Source organism: Podarcis erhardii, assembly GCF_964252035.2.
Source record: "Podarcis erhardii genome assembly, chromosome: 14".
Taxonomy (NCBI): Eukaryota; Metazoa; Chordata; class Lepidosauria; order Squamata; family Lacertidae; genus Podarcis; species Podarcis erhardii.
The window spans coordinates 6,355,058-6,366,196 of NC_138503.1; the positions used below are offsets into that span (position 1 = coordinate 6,355,058).

The 11,139-nt window shown below is 45.7% G+C and overlaps 1 protein-coding gene across 2 annotated transcripts in view; it reads left to right on the forward strand.

The window, feature by feature from the left end:
- The window catches only part of ALDH1A2 (aldehyde dehydrogenase 1 family member A2), a 67,355-nt gene extending 59,627 nt beyond the window's left edge, over positions 1 to 7,728 (forward strand). For both annotated transcript variants that reach the window (XM_081839038.1, XM_081839037.1), the window contains 6 exons: positions 1,791 to 1,893; positions 3,839 to 4,023; positions 4,607 to 4,771; positions 5,172 to 5,329; positions 5,448 to 5,522; positions 6,275 to 7,728. In XM_081839038.1, coding sequence (XP_081695164.1) covers positions 1,791 to 1,893; positions 3,839 to 4,023; positions 4,607 to 4,771; positions 5,172 to 5,329; positions 5,448 to 5,522; positions 6,275 to 6,347 — 759 coding nt within the window. In that variant the 3' untranslated portion in view covers positions 6,348 to 7,728. The remainder of the gene's footprint in view (positions 1 to 1,790; positions 1,894 to 3,838; positions 4,024 to 4,606; positions 4,772 to 5,171; positions 5,330 to 5,447; positions 5,523 to 6,274) is intronic.
- Positions 7,729 to 11,139: the final 3,411 nt, after the last annotated feature.

Genomic DNA, 11,139 nt, shown 5'->3' on the forward strand with positions numbered 1-11,139 from the left:
TACAGCCAAGGTTGTTGGGGTTACCTCAGGTTTGTGTATGATTAAGGATGTCTGAGCGGATAACAGGCAGATATGGCCAACGCTCCTAGGAAAGGCTCCAGTGCAGATGTTGCATAGGCGCACAGGGCTCTTGCAAGCTCTGCTTAGTTTTGCTGAGGCTTTTTGCTGCCTGCCATTATTGTGTGGCAGCTGGCTGCCATACAAAATATCTGCCTCAGAGTCAAAATGTCTCAGCGTTTAACCACTCTTAACTTTCCCCTGCTTTTTCTAGGCATGGCCCACACTTAACAGCTCAATGTCTGAGCACCCTTTTCTTTTGCTCTGGAGCTTTCCTCATGAAAACCCACTACCGGAAACTCAAATTGACATTTGCTCTGATTGAGCACTAAAGAGCAGGTTTTTGTGGGGAAAACTCATGGGCAAATCAAAACAAAACGCTCATACCTGGAGTTTTAAGCACAGTTTTAAGCACTTTCTTTCCTGGAAAGAGTGGGGCAAAAGGTAGGTGTGGATAAGCCCACTGTCCCACATTTGAGTAAAAATTGGAGACCACAGAGCACTGGTTCTGACTGCTTGCAGTATGCCCATCTCCCCGCATGGACTGCACAGTCAAAAGACTAACCGGTGTCTAGACTGTGTGGGCAGGCTGGGAATCTTTGTGGACTTGTGTGGAGCAAAGAGACCAGGATGACTTCAGTCCCTTCTTAGACCCGTTGTTGATATGTCTGCCTCCACTCTTATCTGCCCATTGCTTCTGGGAATCAAAATGTTTTGTTTCTTATGTCAGCATAATTATGCATCTTCACCTGCATCTCGTGTCAGGGCTGGTTCAGCTGCAGGTCAGCCCAGAGACTCAGAGACTAGCAGTAAAGGTGATTCTTTATTCAAGGAAACAGAATACAAACAGAAAAACCTAAGGTGAGACTGGCCCCAGTGAAGCAGTAGCCAGAACTGGCGATCTGGGCCTCCCACTCCCCCCTACGCCTCCTCTCCATCTGGCTGTTTTCCCTGCAGTCCACCAGGGAGGGGCCCCTTGAAACCTCTGGGCCCATTGTTCGGCTACGTGCAAAAGTCTCTGAGACCTTGGAGACAAGAGGGGAGCTGAATACAGTAGGACCAGCAGGCTCCTATGAATCTGTTGCAGTCTCAGCCCCCACCTCCAACTGTCTGTCCTATGTCTGCAGTGTTTTCAGCCTCTTTTTTATGTACTGAGTTGAATAGGATCCACAAGGCAGCAGTCTGATTGGTCCTAGAACAATAGGATTCAGAATACAGCAGTCTGATTGGTCCTAGAACACTGGGGTCCAGAATGCAGCAGTCTGATTGGTCCACAGGAGCCACCCAATCCAGCTCCAGGTGGAAGTGAATCCGCAACCTGATTGGTCAACAGGTGAATCCCGGAATTAGCCAGTCACATGGGGCCCATTGCGTAAATAATGTATATAAAGCAGACATTCTGGGGGAACTTCCATTCCTCCTCACCACTATGAGTGGAATAAAGAGCATGAAATCCACTCTCGACTCTGAGTATATTTCACTCTTCTTCGTCTCTCTCACTCAGAACTGTTGCTTGTCCAGTATTCAGCCATTTCCTCCCTCCTCTCTTCCGTGTCCCACCAGCATCCCCCTGGCCTGGAGCCTTCCTATTCTGAGGCTTCCCTGGGGGGTTCTCTGGCTGGAGCTCCCCGCCTCTCCTCATTGTCCAGCCAGCCCCTGACATTCCACTAGTGCCTTGAGCTGCCTGTTGCTTTGAGCCCATCTCTCAAGCCTTTTCTCCTTCATCTTCTCAGGTTGGCAAGTTGATCCAAGAAGCGGCTGGGAGAAGTAACTTAAAGAGGGTGACGCTGGAACTTGGGGGGAAGAGCCCCAATATTATCTTTGCAGATGCCGACTGTAAGTAAGGACGAGGGAGGGATTTTGTAAGGTTCACATTTTGATGCAAATAATGTAATGTAAATAACTCTCACTTTCTGAAACAGCTCACAAACCAAAACACTGATGTCCTTCAAAATCAACGCTTCTCTCAGTTTTGTGATGCAGTCCTCCAACCAATTTAGATGTACAGAAATGTACAGTATATGTCAGGGAAAGCGCATACTACTTTAAAAAATACATTATATCAGGGAATCCCCCGGAAAAAATATTGTTGTAAAAGTTGGGCACCATCGCCACTCTTTGCTGAGTGGTAGTGAGATTGCAGGGGGTTCCAGGCATTCACCCAAGATCTATGCTCCTTTGGAAAATAGAAGACTGCCATAGCTATAAGAAATATGATTTATTCACATATCCACACCTTCAGTCTGCATGGAGGGGGTCCAGATCTTGCAGCATGGCCATCTCAAGCAGTGCAGCGGCACAAATAAAGAGGACAGAGGGAAGATTTTCTGCCTCTCTCATAATGAGGGCACTTGAGGACATCCAACAAAGCTGAATACTGGGAAATTCAGGACAGATAAACAGTTCTTCACACAGCGCATAGTTAAACTGTGGAACTCACTCCTACAAGAGAGAAGGATAGCCATCAACCCGGATGGCTTTAAGGGCAGATTAGAATTTGGGGGAAAGAAGGATATCAATAGCAACTAGCTATGATGGCTATTTTGTTTGTTTGTTTATCAAATTTATTTCATATAATAATAATAATAATAATAATAATAATAATAATAATTTTATTATTTATACCCTGCCCATCAGGGACGCGGGTGGTGCTGTGGGTTAAACCACAGAGCCTAGGACTTGCCGATCAGAAGGTCGGCAGTTCGAATCCCCGCGACGGGGTGAGCTCCCATTGCTCGGTCCCTGCTCCTGCCAACCTAGCAGTTCGAAAGCACGTCAAAGTGCAAGTAGATAAATAGGTACCACTCCGGCGGGAAGGTAAGCGGCGTTTCCATGCACTGCTCTGGGTCTCCAGAAGTGGCTTAGTCATGCTGGCCACATGACCCGGAAGCTGTACGCCAGCTCCCTCGGCCAGTAAAGTGAGATGAGCGCCTCAACCCCAAAGTTGGCCATGACTGGACCTAATGGTCTGGGGTCCCTTTACCCTTTACCTTTACCCCACCCATCTGGCTGGATTGTTAACTTTATTAGATTAAATCCTTGGATCACACGGTGGTTTACAATATTAAAACACAAAAATACATCAGATAGTAACAAACAAAAACAATACTCCCCCCGCCCAGTGTTTATCTGTGCTCTACCTCCACAGAGGCAGTAATGCTTCTGAGTGCTAGATGCTGGGAATCAGAAATGGGGAGAGTGTTGCTGTTGTGCTCACAGGTCCTTCCTCTAGGCATCTGTTTGGCCACTGTGAGAAGTAGATGCTGGACTAGATGGACCTCTGGTGTGATCCAGCAGACTGTCTTTACGTTCTTATGATATTTGGACAAAAGCTGCCGGCTCCCAGTTCCTGGGTTTTCATTTCAACAGCAGGCTGAGTTCTGAGTTGTCTGCCAGTGCTTTTATGATCTGATACAGTCTGAATTATGTAGGCCAAAATATTAATTAATCCGTTGTTGTCGTAACTAGCATCCAGGACCTCCTGCAGAGCGCCTTGGGTTTTTTCTTACGGCCCTCGAAACCTTTTTGATCTCTGCCCTGCTCTTACAGGAATCCCTACGTAAAACAGAATGAATCATCTGCAGTAACGGCAGCATACACAAATAACATGTGTGTGGATGTTTTGATCTTTTCAAACGTCTGCCCACCACCCCAGCAATGGAGTTTTGTTCTGTTGCTTTGAAGTTGAGCAGCATTATTTGGAGTGATGTGTGTGACGCGGGCTCAGGAGCCACAGATGTGGGGAACGGTCCCTCAGCATGTGGCTCTCTTGCTTTTGCAGTGGATTACGCAGTGGAGCAGGCACATCAAGGGGTCTTTTTCAACCAAGGCCAGTGCTGCACCGCCGGCTCCCGGATCTACGTGGAGGAGCCCATCTACGAGGAGTTTGTTCGAAGGAGCGTTGAGCGCGCCAAGAGGAGGGTGGTGGGGAGTCCTTTTGACCCCACCACAGAACAAGGACCACAGGTAAAGGGGAGGTATCCAGGGCCCGGATACTAAATGCATTTCTACGGTGCATGCCAAGTCCTGGAAAAACATTGGCCACATTAGCCCATGATCCTGCTTTAAACACTCATTGCTTCCCCCAAAGAATTCTGGAAGCTGTCATTTGTTAAGGGTGCTGAGAGTTCTTAGGGGGCCCTTGTTCCTATAGAAGAGCTACAATTCCCAGAGTTCCTTGTGAAGAGAGATTGATTGTTAAACTACTCTAGAAACTAGAGGAAGGGAGGAAGAGATCAGGCGAAAACACTATAACAGGTATGCAATGCATGTAAACTTCAGTGTGTAGTTTTCCAAGAGAGCAGATCTCCAGGTGCCAGGCAATCACGGCAAAGAAATGAAGAGGAGGAATTGATAAAGACGGTTTGTGCTTTGCAGATCAATCTATGTCCACAGCCAATGATCCTGTGATTCCAGGCACATCTTGTTGGCCGCTGTGAAAAAAGGACGCTGGAAAAGATGGTCTTGTATTGGGTGCGCCCAGTTTCTGCAGGGCCCTGCTTATCCTCATCTTCTCTCTCCTTCCTCCTCCTTCTTTTTCTTTTTAAAGATTGATAAGAAACAATACAATAAGATCCTGGAACTGATTCAGAGTGGCATTGCTGAAGGCGCAAGGCTGGAATGTGGAGGCAAAGGAATGGGAAGGAAGGGATTCTTCATTGAACCCACTGTCTTCTCCAATGTAACGGATGATATGCGCATTGCCAAGGAAGAGGTACTGGCTCATCTCATCCTCTTTTCCCCACACTCTGGGTCAAAGACCTTGTAGGATGTTGCCAGGATAAAACCCTATTCACAGGGGCTCCTGAAGTTTCCCCCTGGCAGGGCACCAGCGGTCAGCCAGGATGAGCACTGGTCAAGAGACCCAACAGCTCAGAAGCACCCCTTGTCTGCTTGACCCAGCTGTGCCAGCTTACCATTCTCTTTGCTGGATTCCCAGGAAGGCATCTCAGTGGGTGGTGTTGTGGTGCCATTCCTAAACAAGATCCAAATGTTTCTGAACAAGAGCCAAACATTTCTGAATGTATCTGAACAAGATCCATACTTGACTCCCGTCCACAATGACTGCCTGCCATTTTAATTTACCCCAAATGCCCACTCCATTTCTGTTGCAGATCTTTGGGCCTGTTCAAGAAATCCTGCGGTTTAAAACCATGGATGAAGTTATTGAAAGAGCCAACAATTCAGACTTTGGACTGGTTGCTGCCGTCTTCACCAATGACATCAACAAGGCCTTGACCGTTTCTTCCGCAATGCAAGCAGGAACTGTCTGGTGAGGAGGAGGGCTGGGGGCAGGGGATGCCTGCTCTGGAAAATGGGGTGTGTGTTTCTGGGGTGAGGGATAACATGGAGACTTTGTAATCAATGTGTTTTCTTTCTTCCTCTGACAGGATAAATTGTTACAACGCCTTAAATGCCCAGAGTCCTTTTGGAGGATTCAAAATGTCTGGCAATGGGAGAGAGATGTAAGCAACACTTCCAATGTGGGCTTTGGGGCTCATACCTGTCCTAATGGTGCCCCCACCAGAAAGGGGGAAATGGTGGCTCTCCAGGTGATGCTGTGGGAGTGGATGTGGAGGAGGCAGTCATGCAAACAAGCCCTTAGTCTGGATCCACAATGACCTTTCAGCACCTGACCCTGGGCACTTTAATGCCTGATAAAACTCAACCAAAATGGCCCTCAATTTGGCAAAAGTTTGGGGGCGGGGCGGGGAGATTGCTATGTTCAGTGTTTGACCTTGAACCACTTTATTATAGTCCAGTGGAAACAGGGTTGTAGTGGTGGGGGGCAGTACTTTTTCTCCCCAAGCAAAAGTTTAATGAACTGCCTATATTCCTCTTCCGAGGAAACCACTGCCAGTATCCCCAGAGGGGAATAGGGGTGGGGGAGAGCAGGGGATGGAGGGCACTGGGTCTGCATTTCCTTTGTTGAGCAGAGGGATAGTCTCCTCTGCAAGCACCACTGAAGTGAATGGAGGCTTCTGATGCTCATTTCAACGGGGATCACACACAGGGATTTCTCAGGTCAAATCTCTTGTCTTTCACTCTCCCTCCTTTAGTGACACCCAGGATCTGTCTCCTTACCTTATCGTGTGGGAGGGTTGGCCATCCCTGTTTGTTGGTGCATCACCCAGACTCTGATAAGCATCTCTGTGTGGTACTTTTAGAGAGGAATAGTGTTTAGTCACAAATCTTGCACATTTAATTTGTTTTCTAGGGGAGAGTGTGGACTGCGAGAATATTCCGAAGTGAAGACTGTGACGATAAAGGTTCCTCAGAAGAACTCGTAAGAAGACAATGTGCCAATCACTGCAGTACATCAAGTGACCCTCTGTATTCCTTTTATGGGGACTAGCACTCAGGAATTTTTAAAAAAACAACGACACAGATTTCTTTTTTAAATAGCATTGCAACCAGGCTTGCCATTAAGCTGGATGGGTTTTCACCCCACTGTTGGCCACAAACCACTCGTTTAATATAGTACAGTTAGAAAACATTCAGAAATGTTCCCACTATACAAATTGCAAGTAAACATACACTATTATGTTCCTGAAAAGAAAACCTGTTTTAAACTGACCTTCCCAACCATCATGTCCTTGATTTGCTCCATTCTTGTATGACGTTGGCGCTGCAACTGGATTCATTGGGGGACCCAAAACTCAGCAAGCAGCCACTTACCAGAAATATAAGCCCCAAGGCTGGAGGTGGGCAACTTAACTGGAGATTGTAATGTACGTTCTTGAAAGCATAATCCTTTTCTCCTGAAGTGAGTTTGTATTCCTCCTCATTTCAGGGAAACTTGCAAAAACACAGTGCTCCAACAGAGAAAACGATGATGGAGTTTTGGATTCTCTCTGTAGCTGCAGGTGTGTCTTCATTTCCCTTTTGGATCTGACGTAAAGCACACTTGCAGTATAACCACCACCACCCCACCCCCCCGCAAAAAAGGCTGGTTGTGTTGGCACATCCTCTTCTAGAAAGAAAGGCAGGAGCTGGGTGAGAGGAAAGGGGCCACTTCAGCCACCTGCTCCCAGGTGGAGTTATGAGGGAGCAGATTCCTGGAACTTGACCCTCTTCAGCTGCAAGCTGGGTTTCTACCATCAGTGTTGCAGCTGATGACGGGCAGCGAACGTGAGGAGGAAGAGCACGCCTGGAACCCCATGGCAAAATCTGCACAAATGGAGCTGTGGGAAAATGGAAATGAGCCCATTGCACCTCTGGGGGCAGTTCCAAATCCTGAGCAGAATTTGAGGTTTTGATGTTCAAATCAGCAGGTTAACTGCAACCTCACAACTCCCTCCATTCAGAGCAGCGCTAAATGGCTTTAATGACAAGGGGCTGCTGCCAGCCATGTTCTGCATCATTTTTGCCCCTCTTCATCATGCTTTGCCTATCACCCCCAAATCAGTGGCAGCAGCTGGGAGACAAACATGGTGACATCACACCATATGATATGTTAATGTGTGGGGAAAGGAGCCCCATTGCGTTCAAAATGGCTGTTGCTGATTTGGCCCCTGGAGCAAGGAGGAACCTCCCTCTACAGTTCGTCTGCCTTTTTCTGACTTCTTTGCAGGCAGGTCCTCATTTCACATAGGAAGGTGGAACAGTGGCAAGTGACCTGGGCTTTCTGTGACTTTCACTCTTGACTGAAGCCTTGCAAAAAATAAAAATGATCCTTTGGCCGTGGTTCTGCAACTTGCCAAAAAGAAAAGCTGAGTAAGGAAGAGGCAAGCCCTAGTTTTGTCATGGCTACTCTTAACCATACCAATTCCAAGTACACTTGCCAGCCCTCCTCTTGTGAAGGAAGGACATGCTCTCCTGCTGCTCCTTCCATTATGGTTTCAACAAAGGTATTCAGCAGTTTGTGACCGGCCTTTGAGAAGCACTAGATTTAGGGCCAAGGGGGCGCAAAATTGAGAAGATCCATTTGGGGGTGCCAAATTTTGGCCTCCCACAGGGTGCCCTATTACGAAAGATGACTAAAGTCTGCCCCTGTTTTGATTGTCACCACCTTTGCAGCCACAGCCTCTCAGTGCTACTTGAATGAGAAATCTACTTGTTTTTTATTCCCCAAAACCATCATTGCTCCTGTTGCATAAGGATATAAATGCATGCAGAAGGGGACTGCTGGGTGATGCTGCCAGGTGAGCATCAATGGCACCAGCCAAGGGTGTGGGCGCTGCAACAGCGTGGTTTCCCTCAAGGAGGCCGGATCCACATACAGAGGCCCACAACATCATCACTTTACCACTTTTTCTAATGTTTCCACTCAGTTCATCTGTTTGTGCTTCTGGCTGCCAACTGCAGAACAAGGGCTGAACCAAGAGGCAGACAGCAATGTTGGCTCCACTCATTAACTCACTCCCCTCTCTGTTGCTGAATTGCAACTTATCACCAAACTTAAAACCATGGAGAGACCTGGTCTGAATAGAGACATTGGATTCTTAACTCATTATACATGATAAAGCTATTTTTAGCCGTCTCACCCTTTGCTTTTTCCTGTAAGACCTTTTGCAGTCGTTAACAGTCGTCAACAGGTTTACCACACCTATCAGCCAATCACCCATTCCCACCACCCTTCTGAGTAATACCCCTCCCCACTCTCTCACAATATAGAAGGGTCTGGTGACTTCTGTTTCAGCGTATCTGAAGAAGTGTGCATGCACACGAAAGCTCATACCAATAACAAACTTAGTTGGTCTCTAAGGTGCTACTGAAAGGATTTTTTTTATTTTGTTTCCCCTCTCTGTGTGAACCTCACAATAACCCTGTGAGGTAGGTTAGGGTGAGAAACAGTGAGCTGCCCAAGGTCACTCAGTAAGCTCTATGGTGTAATGGAGATTTGAATGCAGTTTTCTCTAATTCAAACCCAGTACTCTACTGATACATCAAGGTGGATCCCGGTTCATTGTGTGGTTTAAACACGTAGCTCTAATTTACACTAGCGGCTGCAAAACCATTTAGAACTCTGGGCACATCTGGATTTTTCTTTTTTTTTTTTTAATAATTTTTTATTGAAATTTTTCCATAAAAAACAATAAACCAATCCATTTATATATCACATATTTCGCCTTGTTTGGACCTCCCTCAACTTCTCTGACAATCTTTCGTAGTTCAAATCCTCTCCTCACATTCCTTCATTAAATATTGCCATTAAATGTTATATTTCTATCCTTGCTTGCCTTTTGGCAATACTCCTTCTATTTTCACAAAGCTTCTTTAAAACACGCTAGCGTTGTGCTATCCTCACATATGTTTTTCAAATACTCTGTAAATTTCCCCCAGTCCTCAATGAATTTCTGGTCTTTTTGGTATCTAATTTTCCCTGTTAATTTGTCTAACTCTGCGTAGTCTGTTAGTTTTAACCTCCATTCCTCCAAAGTCGGAACCTCTTCTTGTTTCCACCTCTGGGCCAACAATATCCTTGCTGCGACGATAGCATATTGAAACAGTTTACAGTCTCTCCTACTTATATCCGTTCTTGTTATTCCCAGCAGAAAGAGTTCTGGTTTCTTAACAAAGCTATATTTTAGCATTTTCTTTAGTTCATTGTGTATCATCTCCCAGAACCCCCTTACTTTTTTACAGTCCCACCACATGTGCATAAATGTACCTTCCTTCTCCTTACACCTCCAACATTTATTACAGGTTTTGTACATCTTTGCTAATTTTGCTGGTGTCATATACCACCTGTAAACCATCTTCATTACGTTTTCTTTTAATGTGACACATGCCGTAAATTTCAAGTTTTCATTCCATATTTTCTGCCAATCACCGAGGTCTATGTTGTATCCTAAATCTTTGGCCCATTGAATCATAACTACTTTCACCTCCTCATCTATTGTGTGCCATTCTAACAAAATTTTATACATTTTAGAAATTGTTTTGGAGTCGTTATTCACTATCTCTGTTTGGTATCTCGAATCTTTTTCTTTATACCCCTTTTCTTTCACATCCTTTTTAAACATTTCATTTATTTGATGGTAATGCAGCCAATCAAAGACATATTCTTTGACTTGTTCGTATGGTTTTAATCTCCACTTTCCTCCTTCTTTCTCCACCAAATCTCCATAGGTAATCCAATCGCTTCTCATATTTTCTTTTTTGACCCCCATGACCTCTAACGGGGATAGCCAATGTGGCACCCCCCCCCTCCAATACGTAGCTCTAATTTACACTAGCGGCTGCAAAACCATTTAGAACTCTGGGCACATCTGGATTTTTCAGTGAGTGATGTGATTGTCACCCCTTCTGGTCTAGCTGAGTTATTGTGAACCTTGAAAAGCACATAGAGCTGAAACAGGAAGTGAGAAAGTGTGTCACTCTTCCATCTTCCTCCTTCAGCTCTATGTACTTTTCAATGGAGAAGAAGTTAACCACCCTTTCCAGAAAGTAGGGAATACAGAGGCTTCATGGGCAGCAGGGAAAGACCTAAAGGGCACAAGTGAGCCAATGGAATGGTGTCTCCTGATTTACACCCTCATTCAGCCAGGGCTGATTTCAAAGGCAGGAGTCCTTTGTTCCAGATGAAAGATGGAGGCCTCATGTTCTTTATAAAGGAGAAAACAAATTCAAGGACATTCGTTTGCATGTTATCCCCGTGGGAACATCCCACATCTGACAAAATCATGTCTGGATGAGACATAGAACAAATGTGAAATGTAGTGGCCAATCATGAGACAGAAATATCAGCAGTTTTTGGACACAATTTACCAGGAATTGGGCCAAAGCACAGAACGTCCCCAAGGGTGGTATTCAGAGGCGGTTGAAACACCAGTGCAGAAGATGCATTTTTGACTGGTCGACTGAGGGTTTTTTCTGGACTTTTGAAAGACAGCTGTGTGTACTCAGCTGTCCATGTTTGCTACAGCATCTTTACAAAAAATGGATCTCCCAAAATGAATCACTCTGTCAAAAACTCAGACAGAAACTCTGGACACTGAAAAGGTTCATCCCCTCTAAGCTGAAGGGTTGAGAGTTAGTTAATAAGGAACCTGGCCATTGGAAAGTTGTCATGAGAAGGGGTGAGAGCTTGGCATAAAAGAAGACCAAGGCAGCCTCTTGCTCCACACAAGGATCCAG